Below are 17,086 nucleotides of genomic sequence, written 5' to 3'. Positions count from 1 at the left end.
AAAATGTATAACCATTCCTTGTAACAGTAGCGATGTTAGGTACAGTCTCTCTCTAACTTTATATGTGCAGATTACTTTTTCACCTGATCACAAGTTACCTCTAAGTAAAAGGGTGCCATTTCCATTTGATGCTTTAAGCAAAACCATCATTTTATTTAACTATTTATTTCGGGGAGTGAGAGGGAAAATAGAAAATTGATTTCATTCCAGTTCCTAAAAGGTGAGATTTTACACTGCAGTTTTACATTTGGCATGGGCTGGCGTATTTGTTGGCACAAACTGAAGGCTTAATGAGGCTTAAGAGAGTCTCACAGCCTCCTTAACCAGAAGCTAACGCTGTCAAGCCTATTGCTAGGTGTACACAAGGCCTGTTGTTTGTGCACTCCATGCCCCATGAGGGAATAAAATAAAACAACATTGTACTGCTGACTTCCAGATCACTAAGGCTACATAAAATCCATGCCAATTTCAGCAGGTTCCCTGGGGAGATGTAACCCATCTTTCTGGAAAGCTATGTTTTCCCCTTCACTGTGGTGCAGCGTGTGAAACTGGGCTGTTATGCTTTACTCTCTGCTTTTTTTGAGGCACATACCCCAAATCTCTGCTTCTGCTCTGAACTTCCCCATAAACAACCTTCTGAGACTGAATCCTTATGCCAGCAGGAAAGAGGAGGAAAACATAGTATTTCTTCTACTTTACCACAGGGGATCCTAAATTAAAAGCTTGACAGAGCATCCTAGATTTCCTTTAAGAAGCCCTGCTAGGCTGGAAGCCCAGGAGGGTACAGTGCCACAATGACTGCATGCACTCTGACATATCATCGTTTATCCACAACCTATCAGTGGATAAACTCAGTGCTTTGAGCTTGGGCTGGAGATGCTTGCATACCATGGCTGTAGCTTACCAGACTCTGCAAGGTCAAGATATTTCTTGATTATAGCGAACTTTCAGTAACAATTAGTTATGGGGGTCTTCAAATAGGAAATAATCATGTTTTGGGAAGGTCCTTCTAAAAATTGTATTAGTTTCAGTAACATATACATCAAACATCCATATTATTAGTATGTCTACCAAGGAAGTTGCTTCTGTTAGCATCTTATCTTACATATTAGGATTTATTACATTCCTTACGTTAGGAAAGTCAGTTTGTGTTTTCAGCATTGTGACACCAGTGAATTTGAATTAAGGAGTGATGAAAGGTTGATGTTGAGTAATTAAATAAGGCATTCAGAGGACTACCTGATGAGCGGATCTAGCTCATATACCCTCATGCAGGTTAGACCATTTGGGTGTAAGAGCCTGTGTGAGATATCTCCACCTTCCTGGATTTCCAGTCTCTGATAGCTGTAAGTTGTTTTGTTTTGGCCAACCCAATGGGTTTTGAGTGTTGCAAAGGCTTTTTTGGTGTTAATAACAGGCATTGCAGAAATATTTTGTTGTTTCTCCTGTGAGAACACATCTTTTTTAAAAATAATTCTTGCATTAACTTTTTTTGTGGTGGATTAAAAGGATAATTAAAGGGTAGGTGTTAAACTGTCTAATTATCAGTAAGCTATGCACTGTGTATGGGAAAAAATCCCAGTCACTGGGATCTCTAAAATGTGCAGTTCAATAATAATAATAATAATAATAATAATAATAATAATAATAATAATAATAATAGTAGTAGTTCTGGTGAGAGAGTTCACGGTATGCTTTGTTTTTCATTAAAAAGGACAAGAGCTATATAACCTGACCTGTAAGATTTCTAACACTAAGAATCAAGTCAGTATTAGCCTTATCATTGAGAAAAAACAAAACTAAATTCAATGACTGATGAAAAAAGGGTGAATATAGTTTATTCTTCTATCACTAAGGGTGACGGTTATTTGCATATGGAATATATTATAATCTTTTGTTTTATTGTCAAATAAAATCCTTAATATTCAGAGAGAGCTGTCCATAGCTTCATTCTCCATACAGGGTTTACTGGCTTGAATGGTTAAATTCCCAAAGTATGGAATAGAATTTGCTTTGAAGGCCAGTGAACGTTTACATTTTTGTACAAAAACTTTTGGAGGTGAAAAGGAACGTGGAAGACCTTAAAGCATCGTTCCAGCCACTGCTTTTTCCAAGTGACAACACCCAGATAGTAAATCTTTAAAAAATCAGATTTTCTTGGGTGATTGTGTGGTAAATTTTGTTAAAAGAAAATTTTATCATTTTAAAATTCCCTCTGTAGTTGCTTGTGTAGCCCTAAGAGGCTAATAAACACAAAGGTTCAGCACTGAAAGAAATAAAACTAATAAATCTGTATGAGAGTATTTGTTTCAGGGCTTTCCTTCCTCTTACGAATGGTGTTGAGTTTCCATAGTCTAGTAACATGTCATAAGGTATTCTCCTCAGCAGCAGCTTGATGGAGACAGATACCCTTCAGGTACCTTAGAAAGAATAATACCATTTCAAAGAGGCTAAAAATCCAGGAAAATAATGGATTTTAATAAATGCAAGTTGTGAAAATCAAATATCTGTTGCTATTTTTGCCTCTTGATTAAAAACAATCCTCATGATCTTGATTATCTTTTATGGCAATCATGGTTTATTTATTACCAATTGTTGTCGGTGACTGAGGCAATAAGGAGGGGCACTATATTTACTGTACTGAATACTCACATTCACCCAGTGTTGTGTGGGAAACTGCTGTCTGTCCCAGGTTGTCTGTGCTTTCCGAGTATATCACATATAGGGTTATGAGAAGGTTCATTTTCACCTTACAGCTGCCAAATATTACAGTAATGTTAATAAGGTCACCAGGAAAAGGGATGAGCGCTAGCTTCTCAGGCTTGTTACGAAAGGTCAGTCTAAGAATTTCAGAGCGGGCAAAGAGGCTGCATTTTAATGACACTATGATGGTGAGTCTCCCAGGTGTTTTGAAAATCCTAGCTAAAAGCTTACAGGAAGGATTTTTTAAATAAAGTAAAACAATTGATTTTTCAAGCACTGAAGAAAGACTTCTGAAAGTGGTGTGGACAATTTTCATATATATATTTAATGAGCACAGTTTCAGTTTAAGCTTTTAGGCACAGACTATAAATCTTGATTGTATGTTTGTCTTTTGTTGAGGGACATATGAAATAGAAATATTATTGGTTATCTTTCTCATATTGCCATAAATAAATAAATGCATGTAGGCAACCCTTAGCCCCTGAAAGGTGTCACACGTTTAAGTGAATCAAAACATCATCTTGCAGTAACAGAAGATATTTTTCATCTTCCTATGAAACTATTTAACAATCATGATAAAAATTAAGTGGAGTTACATATCATATTTATTAATGCAAATTATATTCTGAGAAGTGTTCTCTCAATCATTAGATCTCTAGTAGACAGGTATAAATCCCAAGACTGCAGCCTTTGCATGTATGTTGTCTATAGCCTCTCAAAAATTACTCTCCAAGTAATTTTTGAAGAAAAAACTATGCTTCAGCTAAATATGTGTTTTACAGAAAGTGCATGCTTTAGACACACGTTTTGTTTTTCTAACAGAGCACATACTCAGATATTTTTTTTTTTTTAAATTTTGTTTTCCAAAATATCGTTAGCTCACATTAATCTAGTCATCTAAAAGGCTTAGATAACTAACTTTGTATAAGACCATCTACTGTTTTCTATAGGGAACTAATGAGCAAAACCTTTGCTTTTAGCAAAAACTGTGCTTTTAGCAAGTGGTAAACCATACTGTCTCAGACAAACAGTTTACAAAAGGTGTGTGTACTCAGTTCTTAGATTTATGAATAAACATTATAGCAGGGCTTTATTTTTGTATGTACTTTGTATTTGCCACACTTTTAGAGTCACAGGGAACACAATATGTTAGATATTTGAATAATTTATTATTAATAATTATTATTTTAAATATTAATTAATAATTAATTATTTGTTATTAAAGTTTTATTTTCCTATTCTCAGGTCTTGAGAAATACCCATTCTGTTAGTACAGAAAAGAAAAATAATCTGAGTGGTGGCCAAAACATATTGGCCAAGCAAAGACAGAAAGGCTGAGCTTTCTCAAGGGCAGCAAGTAATGCTTCTGTTGTAGATGTTTGTGCTATTCCTGCAACAGGCCTTTTCCTGCACTACTGAGATCGAAGGATGTTTTTTGCTTCACTTCATTGGAGAAAGCTTTATGTGGAAAAATGGAGCTAATCCTATAGTTCTGATAGTTTGGTCCAAGTCCCATAACCAACTGAATAGATGGACACACTGCCCATGGAAGATGGTTGGAACTAGATTATCATTAAGGTCCCTTCCAACCCGGTCCATTCTGTGATTCTATGGTTTAGGATTGATGGAACACATGGGGTTTTTTTCTTTTAAATATACATGGTGATGAAGAAGTAAAAAAAAAAAAAATTGACCTTGAAAAAGATAAAAAAACAGTGAAGCCTTCTGTTAGGAAATTAAAGTAAACTATTCTTATGTAGTTTTCATTGATCTTGTGGGTTTTCTCTGCCATAAACTTCAAATTATATTGAACATATTGATTAATTTAATATATGACCTTCCTTAAAAGCCAAAGCTGTAAATAATCATAACCATTAAAATAAGAATTAATTAGAGTAATAACAGCAATGCCTGATTTTTATGAGATATGACTAGCTACTTAATGTACAAAAGAATTGCATTCAAACTGGGAATGGAAAATTTGTTTTAACTCAATGATTGCATTATTACCAACTGTCTGATGAGGGTTTTTCTTTTCTTATTGACCTCACTTGTGTTGAAAGATGCCTATTTTTAGAAAGAAATGCAGTTTTGAAGCCAGAAAGGCAACTGAACTGCTTTACTAATTTGTTGTCTCTATTATTTCAGAGCTGCAAGAAACGAAGACCTCTGAACATCACAGAATATCCCACAGTCCTCTGGATTACAGGATATTATTAATGGATGAAGATCAGGATCGGATCTACGTGGGCAGCAAAGATCATATTCTGTCTTTGAATATCAATAATATAAGCCAGGACCCTCTCAGCGTAAGTCCAAGATTTATTATGAAGATCCAAAGTTGCATTACTACATGCCTTTCTGTTTAAGACAGAAAATATGTATTTCATTATTTTACAGCTAGCAGAAGTCCAGGCCCACACCTTACTGAGTTGTTCATCCTTGATTTATGTGTAATGCCAGATGACCAAGCTATTAGTATGGCTGCTTCTCAAAACACTGTTTAAAAACTGACCTGTTTCATTGTTTTGAAGCAAGATTCAGCATGGCTTGGCCTCATAAGGAAAATTTGTATGAGTTGATGGGTTTTGCTTCTCTACAAGATTAAAGATCATTCAGAGATGTGCTTTTTAAAGAAGCCTATAAGGGAGAATATACATGCTGTCATTTTCAAGCTATAGGGAAAAAGCCAACAGGGACAGAGTTGCCTTTAATCTTCCACTATATTTATTTTTGGTTTTTACTCTGAAGCCTAATTGCTGAACTATTTTCCAATCCTTTGTTATGCCTGTGTCAGCCCTCGCCCTTCAGTTGGGGAGCTGAGACACCCTCTTTTGGGGTTTTTTTGTACACTGTGACCCACATCTCCCTCTTGACACCACTTCTTTCCTGGCTGCCTCTCTCACTTACCAAGATGCCATTTTCTAAGGACTCTCTGTGTACCACCTCCCCAAACTGTAGTAGGCAGCCTGTATATTAAAATGCACAAATTATCAATTTTTTAAACCACATTCACAGATCTGTCTCCTGTCTCCCGAGCCAGTTCAAATCCAGCTTCTCGGCTTTTTAAATAGGTGGCCTGCAGAAGTACTTGTGTGCCCAGAAGCCTGCCCGTTAAGATACTACCTCCCTACAGACTTTGCCTTGCCTATCTTTAGATTATCATGGCTACAACATTACCTTAAAGTGTACCACGGAGGCCGGCCTCGTTCTATCAAATTAATCTGATCCTTTAATCTATGGGCTTTGTTACTGTCTGTACCTCAGAAGCGCTGAGGGGCAGAGATATCCAGCCTGCAGCAGCAAAGTTAAATGCCTTCCTTAAGAGGCAAGGCTTTTAATGTGTCAGGAGAGAGTGAGGCACCCCGCCAGAGGGTGATTAAGCACAGTTAAATTAGGCTTTGCTCTGAATCACCCCTCTGGATATGCCTGTCTACCTGAATTGATTGTACAGGGAGTCTGGGGAGGCTAGCTCTAACTTACAGGTTTAAATTAAACGCCTCTCATGTGACAGCGTGAACGCATCCTTCCTCCTCCTAATGGTGCAGAGATCTTCCTCTGAAACAGGGCCGCCTTCTCGGATCTTAAATAGCTTGTGTGACCTTTTTGGCTAATTGCCATCTCACTAGTGGCCCAGCCACCCGTGTCTGAGAGCTGCTGTGCCCTACCCGGCATGCTCCGGCCTTCCCCAGCAGCTCGCAGGCGGCTCGGCGCAGAGTTCGGTGAGGAAGGCAGGCCTCTGTCACAGGAAATAAATCCTGCGGTATGGAGCCGTGCGACATTTCAACGGCCTATTTAGACCTGGAAAAACAAGAATTAAAAAAATCCACAAAAAGCGAAACCACAAAATGTTTTGGCAGTGAATGTGATCACCCAGTATTGGGCTCGGAATTAATCTCTGCAATTCCCCATGTTCTTTCATTTATTTCCTTTTTATAACAGATTCACTTTGCTAATCTTACACCTGTATAGAAACCCTATATACATATGCATACGTACCTACAACTCTCTGCATGTATATGTGTATATATATGTACACACACAGAGAGAAATCTTTTAATGTTATTATTTATGTTGTCTTGATGCTAAATGTTCTCAGGCTCTGTCACCTACTAAATATCCAGGTAAAGATTTCTAAATGTCTTTTCTATTTCAAAATCAAAGTAAATAATGGAAGAAGCTCAGAAGCTTTGGAGTTTGAGTATAGATCAGGTAAACATCCAGACATTGGGGTGTGTGTCAGAAAACTGTCTGAAAGAAATCAGCCTGAAAACTTAAGATTTTAAGCAGGTTTTCACATAAAATATCCAAACCTTTGCTGCTAAAACTAAAAAATTGTTACAAGAACCCTTCTTGCAGTATTTCAGTCTTCTGGTTTCTAGTTTGAATAGTTTTTAGAAAATCAGTGAAAGTAAAAAAGTAAAGAAATACAGTAATTTAGGCAATAACAATGAAAAATCTCTCTTATTTAGAAGAAGGAAGTCTAAATAAATTATCTTATCTTAAAAATATTTAATAAACTTACTTTATATCAGCCAGAGACCTGGGCCTTTATTTTGTTTACTGCATGCTAAGACAGAGGGTTGGTTTTCTTTTTTCTCTTACAATCAAGGTGTAAGAGATAGCAAAATATTAACTTGTTAGTGTAAGTTAGTCAGTGAAATGTTTTGCTTAAATTACGTGATAAGTATGTTACTTAAAAGATACTTCTTTCCTTGCAGATTTTCTGGCCAGCATCAGCAAACAAGGTTGAAGAGTGCAAAATGGCTGGCAAAGATCCTACAGTAAGTTATAATCCACATGCACATGCACACGCATACACAGAATACATACTTAGCCATAAAGTAAGAGCACCTTAAGTGCCGCCAAAACATGAAAGAAGTGTTTGTTTTGCTTTTGAAATACTCCACAGGCTAAATGATAAAGTGAAATTATAAAAAAAAAAAACCCAGGGTGTGTAAACAGAATGTACCTTCAGACTTTGCCAGATGAAGAAAGATGTGAATTGTCCAGTGCCTTGCCTTTTTTTCTTCTTAATAGTCAAACTATGTAATAGTACTTTTCCAGGTATGTCCTGGGGATGATGCTGAACCGCCTGCTGAGCTGTTGTGCTGGGTGGACAAGTGCTCTGGCGGGCTGCTCACCCCAGGAACAGACCTCACTGCCTGCAGCCTGAAGACCGCTGTCTCAGAAACACCACAAACACCTCTTTCCATTAATTCCACAAAACAGTGCCCAAATGAGTATCTGGAAACTAGCATGCTTTCCTAGAAAGAGGTAAAGGTGATCTCTGGAATTATGGGAAACACAGTCCATGGAGAGGTTAGGTTGAGTCATTTTGCACCACCGCTGAATTATTCTCCCATCTAAATGCAGACACCTTCCAAAGGACCTAAATCAGATCGTAATTTTCCTATACACTCTTTATAGATAATAGGTAGAAAGGAGGTATTTTGAAAGACCCAGTGAGTGGTACAGTACAGCAGATCCTGTCTTTGGCAGAGTTGTCCATTACTATGGTTATCTTCCTAAAGTAGTTTGAACTTGCAGTCGGTGTGTGCCTAGATTTTATTAACAGAGGACAGCTAAGTTGTAAAACAAAAAGCAGAATCTCACATTTCAATTCTGTTCAGTTACTTTTTGACTTTTTACCAGTTCAGCAGCACCTGAAGATCTTTATCCTGGTTTTCTTTTTGGATCCTTAGATATAGCTGTTTTCCAACGGATATTTTAGTATTGGACTTCAGAATCTAATCTAAGCTAGAAAATTGCAGATTTCCACTACTAAATTTACAAAAAAAAAAAGAAATTTTGATTATATTTTTATCCTAGAAAAAAAATGTGGAAATTGGAAGCCTTCACATTAGATAGAATCCTTTTTGGAACATACTCCTCAGCATATATCTAAGATCATAAATAATGAGTTGATTGAAGGATGTAAGCATGTGTATGTAAATATAGCTTCTAATTTCAGAAACAATAGAATTAATGCAAAAATCCACTGAATTTAGTATAAAAACTGGTATTTATTTCAAAGACCTCTATATCATGCCTAATATTTCTGTTTATTTTAGCTACATACTTTGTATTGCGAACTAAGATGCAATGTCATTTGCATGTAACTGCAGTGTTTCAATAATTCACCTGAGTCCATTTTGTAAGAAAAATATGTGTGGGCTTTATTTTAAAAATCTATTGCAAATGCTGATGAATGTAAGGAAATCAGAAGGCTGGCCTACTGGAGTGTTGCTATAATACTGCTTTTTCAAAACTATGGAGCCTAATTCACTATATTGATGTAGAGTAACAAAATGATTTTTTATGAATAACTATTATGGTTGGTGTGGCTGTTTATCTGCTTTCTTTTCTGATGTCTATGGTAGTGAAAAACAAGTGTTTTTCCTGTTGAATATCCTATTTTTCTATACATCTTTACATTGTTCTGGTTATGACAGTGTTCAGCAAATCCTACATCTCATGGCCTGTTAAGTTGCACTAAATGTGAAAATAAAACATAAAACTTTGTTAATGGTGATTAATGTTGACCCTAGATACTATGTCAACTACATCATGAACTTGTGATAGACTGGTTTTCTTTACATTGAAATACAAAAGTTCATTAGTCTTAGTCATGCCTCCAACATATGATGACACTATTCTAGGGCAAAAATAGGAAAAACCTAAATGATATCCTAAGAAGAAAGTAGCATGCAAACTATGTGATCCATGAGAAAAAAAAACCTCCACGACACTACTAAATACTGGACTCTGGAGAACTTTTGATCTTGGATATTTAGTGGTGAGACTTTCCTAGCTTTTAATCATATTGAAGTACCCACATGTTGCTGCATTAGTGGACAAGATTTCTGGATAGAACCTCTGTTTTTATGACAGTTTAATTGTGGGTACAGCTAGTACATGTACGTGTGGTTACAGGTTAAGAGTGCCCATGTGCATCAACTGTAACTGATTTTTTTAAACTCAGCTGTGCACTGCAGAAGAATAATGAAGTTCCAAAAATAGAAATTTATATTAAGTTTCCTAGTATTTGTCCTCAAGAGTTTAAAAGACAAAAAAAAAAAAAGGCACTGAAGAGCAGCTGCTGCTCTCACTAAAATCAATGATGTGTCTTATTGAGTGCTCACTGAAATAATGAGAAAAAGAGAACCCAATGCTAAATCACTGTTTGCAACTTAAAATTTATAGTTCTATTTTAATAACATTCTTTTGAGTTTCATTCCTGATAATAATGGGAGAAGCAGAGGATGAATTCAGAAGAATTAAGAATTTCAGCTTGGGAATGGGGGGGGGAAGGAAGGAAGGGAGCGGGGCGGATGGGAAGTGAATGCATGATAACATTTGGCCTATTGGAGAATAGTGATTATCACAAAGTAAAAGAGGGATAGATAGACTTGGAGCAGTCAGTAAAGGACTTTATGCAATTATCAAGTTCTTTTCTGAGGAGATTTGGGAATTCATTTGCCCTACAATTAGGCAAATGTTGGTGTCTGAATTTTTCATCTTTGGCTGCCTTTTTTTTTACTGAAAAGCAATTGTCACCTCTACATAGTATGTTCACCAGACTAACTTGAATGCTTACATTAGCATGACGTATTTCTCTCCATTTACTGTGACGAGATCCTAGGGCATAAATGTCCGACTCAGATGTCTACAGTAAGGCAGTTTCCCAGGCACTGCTACTGAGTGAGTTTTGGTATCATCTCCAAGATGCTCCAAGAGAAGCATCAGTAGTATGTAATATCTACAGTGTAGCCTTTGAGAAACACCCACCCTAAAGACAACTTTCTCATGTCATCTCAGACCAGACTGATTTAAAAGCACAAAGTACTCCAATATCAAGGAAAGGGAAATAAACTGAAGCATAGATGCTCTTGAATGGCTGTCCTACAGAACATATTCTGAAATAACAATTTCTTGCTTTGTTGTGTTGTGGATTGTGCAGTACCCAGGTTAATCACATAGCAAATTGCAAATAGAGTTCAGCGGTTCAGCACTAGAGGGATGGGCAAAAGCTCAGAGATCATAAAGTGGTCTTCCTGCCGGACATCGTTAAAATATGAGAATGTTGGTATTAAGCCAATTTGAGTTATTTGTCTGTAAATCATCAGTGAAGAGATATGAAGACACAGTGTGTCAGATGGTTACCCAGAAGGCTGTCCTTAAAGAAAAGAGCCATTCATCTAACCACCCACCACTGTGTGCTTGCCATAGACGCTTCAGAGAGTGCATGGCAGGGTACTGAAGCAGAGTAGCAAGTGCCACATACTAGTGCCGTTCATGTAGACATTGTTTCCTGGTCCTGATCCTTGAAGACTTTCATTCTGGGATGTCTTAACATGTAATCCTTTATTTAGGAGTTTACAGAAAAGTTTTCTGCAAACAGCAAGAAAAGAAAGCATCAGTTTACACTCTGGCATATATAAGCTAGAGGAATACCTTCAGCTGTCCTTCCCTATCCACAGCTGTAATATGGATTAGCAGTGCTGGTGAGGAAGACACGATTTTGATAGCAGGACAGTACTAAAGCCATCTTTGAGCCAAACTGAGATAGCTGGATATGAGAAAATGCAAACATTGGAACAGACCTCAGCTTTAGAGAAACAATATATTTTGACTGTGTTAAAGGATTTTTCTGTTCTAGCCAGAGTTAACACTTAACTGAGGACATGCAGTGTTCCCTGTAGAGAAACTGCTATGAACTCTGAACTACCTACAGTTATGCACCAGTATTCAGATGCTGTAGTACAGTACCAGCTCCTGCTGAACCAAAAATGTGAATGCCTTTAAATATAAATAAACTGTGCAGTCTGCGCAACAAGGATTATTAAATCTACTGATTTTCATGAAGATGACTGGTGACACAGTTTCCAATCCTGTTCTCACAGAACACATGCAATTCTCACTGTCTTTGGTCAAGGTTTGGTTGATTGAATATGAAGGCAGTTCTTGGATCTCAGTAAGAAAAAATATTCAGAAAAAAACACTGTTTTCAACCTGAAGTGCATTAACAGCTGATCATAGTCAAGAAAGGAAAAAGCAAAAGAAGAAGGGGGTATGCTGGAAGGAGAAAACTGTAAATCTGATGGTGTGAAACTGTATGGCCCTTAACGTTCTGGTTTAGTTTTCATGCTGATTTAAAGATGTTACTATTGATCTTCAATATGAAGCAACAAATGACTGTGAACTTCCTTTGTGTTGTTCAGAGTTTTAAAGTTTTGGAAATAAATTTTTTATACAAATAATGGGATCTGAGATTTGGGCTTGCTTTGGTTTTTAATTATCTCCAGCTATGATGAAAATATCAGGTGGGAAAAGCGACTGTTTTGGAGGTATCCTTAAGGAAACTTTGTAAGATTACTTCTTGTTTTCATGCAGAGGCCCTGCTTCTTTCCTTGCAAGGTACAGAGAAGTCTGTGGATGAAAATTAGTTTGCTGTGTGGAAATGGGAAAGTTAGATGCACTCCTCTAAAACTCCTCTGTAGTGCCCTATCAGTGCCCAGTCTCCAGGCTAGGCAAAACGGCATGAAAAGAAAACCTAAGTCTACAGCTGTTCACATCCAGAGATTACCAAACTCAGTAGCTGTTTTCATACTATTAGGATTACAAGCGATGTTTGTTCTCTAGAGTACCCAACATCTAATAACATTTGCCAATGAAAAATTATTTTTTTCTGTATTCCCTGCAGCATGGCTGTGGAAATTTTGTGCGTGTGATACAGTCGTATAATCGCACGCACCTGTATGTCTGCGGCAGTGGCGCCTTCAGCCCTGTCTGTGTGTATGTGAACAGAGGGCGCAGGTCCGAGGTAAGTCTCTTTTCATTTTATCCACTCATTTTGTGGTTTATCTTACTAGTGTTAAACAAAAAACTCAAAAGTTTGAAAATGTAAAAATCAATGATACAGATAGGTTCCTTCACCCACGTGAAATAGAAAAAGAACAAATATCCGTAGTTTTCTGACATGTTACTACCTAAGAAGAAAGGGCAAGATCAAAAGCCATGCCTCAGATATGATGCTTGTCCAAAATTCCAGTCATGCCAAGTGCTTGGGCTACATTTGTTACTACTTTTTATTTGATGTTGTCTGGTGGATTAATTCCTACAATTTGTTGGAAAAAATTCCAAGAAATACTTGAAAGAGAATAGCCAGTTAGATAAAAATTGAAATATGCAGTCCACTTTTTATAAATTGCATGTGTTACTGATTCCTGAGAGAAGCCCTTAAGTGAGCTAACTATTTGGGTATGTGAAGGCTTGCTGGACTTCAGCTTAATACCCATCAGATGCAATCCCAGTACAGGTCACTTTTATCTACTTGACCAGTTTTGCCCCATTAGATTCTGCTGGGATGAATTCAGTAAGTTTTCTCATCACTGTGAGATCTTCCAGGGTGTAAATCTTACTTCCCCTAGACAGGTCTCCAGTTTTTCTATGTTCTGTTTCACTGGGTATTTCCAATATACAAAGTACCAGATGTTTCGTAACTGTATTGCCCAAGTTTCCTGATTTGAAAGTGAAATGTTTGTTTATGTGCAAATGTAATAGGTAATAAATTATGCAACCAGAAGGAGAAAGAAAAACACTTAACTGAGACCCAGCAGCACCTCAGTAGCTTTTGGGTCAGATTCATGTCTGCAGACACAGGGGTGTGCAGTATATTTTCCTGTGCAATGTGGAAGCAGATGTGTTGTGAAGGAAGATCAGAGCATGCTACCTGGAGTTTTGCCATGTGAGGGCAGCTTTAAAAGCTGGGCTGGCTTCTAGGGAAGACACTGGGAAAATCATCACTGATTTCACTGGAAGTGGTGTGGAAATTTTGGCCAGGACCCAAGGCTACTGCAGAGGTTGCCAAGGAGGTGATAAATCATTGTTTTTCCAGGTAGGTTTGTATGGGATGATCTCAGTGACTTTTGGTAGATCCTGCCTGGCTCCAGCCTCCTTAACAGAGTATGTAGTCTGAATCACTGCACCTTTAGTCCTAATGAATTACCTAAAGGTGGAGGTTCACAGGCCTGGATTTAAAAGCACAAGCAAGCAGAACTAAGTAAATCCATCCTTCTGGTTAATGGAGTCCACATTAACTTGTTTTGATGTATTTTGAAGCAGAGGTCAGCTTTCCTCAGCATTATCCCATTTCTTGACAAATTATTTAAAACATGGAAATGATCTCATAAGTATCTAATTAATGCAATATTCCTTTATCAGCTTAAGTAGTAGTACTGTAGTCCAGAGAACTCTGAATCTTATTATTTTAGGCTTTTTGTAAATGAGACTTGGGGGGGGGGAGTAGGAGGGCAGGAAATGACATCTCCAGATGATGCAAGATGTTAAATTTCTTAAGTTAAAAATAAAGATACATGTCTTGGAAGAGCAGAACTGGCTTCACTTAGCCTGTCTGTATAGCTGCATGCATATAATCAATTGATTAAATAAACTGCTGTTTCAGACGTCTGGAGTCTGTCAGACACTGGACTGTAGGCATCGCATGCTCAAAGCCATTACTGTACAGGCCAACAATAGCATAACAGTTTAAACCCAAGCATTTCCTTCTGAACTCATTGCATGTATCAGTGCATGACTAATTAATAGAGCAGAATGAAGAACTATGTAGTGCTGGTGGAACTAGTGAGAACTCATCTTTTTCTCTGCTTTTATCGTTTCACCTTTAATTTAGTACAGTTTTCCATGCACAGAAGGCTGGTTTTGCACGTGCAAAATGAGTATTTTAGAAAGCACATCTGTTTTTCTCTAGAAGCTACAAAGCCTGACAGTAAGAGTCATATCCAACAATCATAAGAACTGGGCTTGTTTTGCTCTTTTGTCTCCAGGATTCCACATAATCTCACAAAAAAGGCGGTTTCATTGATGAGGCCGAATATTGCCCTTTCCCTGAAACAGAGGTTAAAAAATAATTAATTTTCTTGCTTGGCACACTTGATACTTCAGTCTTTGGTAATGACTCTCTTAGTCACCTAAATATATTCTAATGTCAAAGTAAATGCAAACAGAAGGAAATGTAATCACTATGTGAATTAATTATAGACTAAAAAGTAGTTTAATATATATGAAAATCAAGAGGCGGTTTAATAGTGCAATAATGGGCATTTTTGAATTGGTAAATAGTGGTATAATATACTAAATATGAATTAACGTCAGGCTGCATGCTAATCTAGAAATAAAACAACAACAAAAAACCCCATGATTGCGTTAGAAACTTCATACTTATGTTTTAACATTGTTTAGAAAGCTTATTACTGAAACAATAGATAAGATCTCTGTGATTAGGCAAAACAGAAGAGGGGGGAAAGAGATAGGGGATAACAGATATGAAAATTTCCTGCTGCAGCTGGGCATTTCAGGTTGGTGGAGTCTCCAATTTGCTGTTGCCAAATGGCTGCTCAGTGATATGTGTGGCATCCCCGTTCCACTGTGATTTATGTTAGTTGTTAAAGGGAGTATAAAGGGTTGCTGTCCTTAGTTGGATAACTAACACGTTGCCATCTACATCGCAAAAGATTTTCTTAGGAATTTTTGTCAGCTAACTTTTTCTATTAAAACAGAAATGTTTTGAAGTTTGGGTGGGTTTTTTTCTGTGTCTGATTTGTTATAGGAAGCTAGGAACAAGCTGTTTGTTTGGTATACAGTGGTATGTGAGTTGATGTCTTATGGATCAATGTCTCTGCTATCACTGACTGCAGTTTTTAAGGAGTGGACTTGGGCCTGAGTCATTTCTTGCTCAGCATGCTGGGCTCCTCAGTGTTTCTGGGAACCAAGAAGTGCAGAGGTGCGCCAAGATGGGTGAATTTTCTAAAAATATTCAAGAAGTTTGTATTTCAAACCGTAGTCCAGGTTGCATCTGTTTTGCCAAATGTATTACCTATTCATAAATCACATTAAATATAAACAAATCCTCATACCAAGATTCCTAAACAGCAAAAAAATTTCCAAGATATTTCAGGCTATGGCAAGAGATATTGATAAATCGTCAATTACTATGGAATTGGAGCTCTACACATAATCCAAGAGGTAGTAATGCAGAAAATAAGTATGATTTGGGGGATTTTTGGAGGTCTGGTCACTCACTAAAGAGCATATGATTTATACTATCACCAAATGACAGTTGTCATTAGAGATTTTTATTTAATATATATAACTCTAGTAGCTTTATGGTAATGTCCTATATGAGTGTATCACCTTGTATTCAGCAAATAAATAGTAAATAACTTCAAAACTACAGAACTAATCTCCGCAGACGTTATTGCAGAGATCAATCAACCTCTCCAAAGCTTAACTGAACTAGAGGGAAAATTTGTTGCAATGTCTTGAATTTGTAACAAGAGTCTTGAAAATAACTGGGTACCAATGAAAAAGATGTCGCAAAAGATGATGAAATTACGAATAGGAAAGCTGAACTGTTGGTAGTACAGTAAAAGTGTGCAGCAGTGCTCAGCATTGTTAATGCTGGACATGGCCAACCGTAAAAATCACTTTATGTCTGATGGTTTCTGAAATGAGAAGTGACACAAAAATTTACGTTGCAGGAACAAATCTTCAAGATCGACTCCAAGTGTGAATCAGGAAAAGGACGCTGTTCTTTCAACCCTAATGTGAACACGGTGTCAGTTATGATCAGTAAGTAAAGATACTCCAAGTTGCTGAGGTCTAAACCGGTATGATCATGCGTAGTGTGTATTGACAGGATGCCTGAAACAAGCTGATTATAGAATTCAGCCTCCAAGGAGCAGTACCATTTGTCTGGCTGATGGGCACAAAGGTTGGGTCCATCCTTGTTTCAAGGTTTACATGGATTTAAAGGTGGGTGTACAAACGAAATGCAGAAATAAGCTGCTGAAAGGAAGAGAGAGAGAAACAGAAAACAAAAGGTTGTCCCTTTTCCAGCTTAGACATTTTTTCCCAGGATTAGTTTCAACTTTACATTACCCTGTCTAGCATTTTATGTTTGAACAGTTTCTGACCTTATTCATCCTAGACATTGTGTCTCATTTAATTATTTGTAAAATCTCAGAGTAGCCAGGGAAAAAAAGCCTGAAGACTTCAGTTACTTTGAATTTCATTTTTGTTGTCATCTCTGCTGTAGAGCCCACCAGCTATTGCAAGGCTCTTCATTCTTCAGCTGGCTTTATACCCAACCAATTTTGCAATTTTCTTCCATCTGAAAGACCAGAAAATGATACAACTGACAGACCTCAAATATTTTTGAAAATTGGTGGCAACTGTACTCAGTGACTGTGAGACATACCACATACAAAGAATGACTGCAGTGTCTGTTGCACACCTAACTGAAAACTCAAAGGGGGCGTACCCTTTGTGCAACCTAAGTCATCAGTAAAAGAAACTTTTC

The 17,086-nt window shown here is 37.3% G+C and overlaps 1 protein-coding gene across 1 annotated transcript in view; it reads left to right on the top strand.

Annotated features, from left to right (window-relative positions):
* The window catches only part of SEMA3C (semaphorin 3C), a 122,722-nt gene that overhangs the window by 62,453 nt on the left and 43,183 nt on the right, over positions 1–17,086 (top strand). The window contains exons 3-6 of the mRNA XM_005243465.4: positions 4,852–5,012; positions 7,425–7,487; positions 12,410–12,529; positions 16,266–16,356. Coding sequence (XP_005243522.1) covers positions 4,852–5,012; positions 7,425–7,487; positions 12,410–12,529; positions 16,266–16,356 — 435 coding nt within the window. The remainder of the gene's footprint in view (positions 1–4,851; positions 5,013–7,424; positions 7,488–12,409; positions 12,530–16,265; positions 16,357–17,086) is intronic.

The sequence above is a fragment of the Falco peregrinus genome, chromosome 6 (assembly GCF_023634155.1).
Source record: "Falco peregrinus isolate bFalPer1 chromosome 6, bFalPer1.pri, whole genome shotgun sequence".
NCBI lineage: Eukaryota > Metazoa > Chordata > Aves > Falconiformes > Falconidae > Falco > Falco peregrinus.
This window is presented reverse-complemented; position numbering and strand designations above follow the sequence as displayed.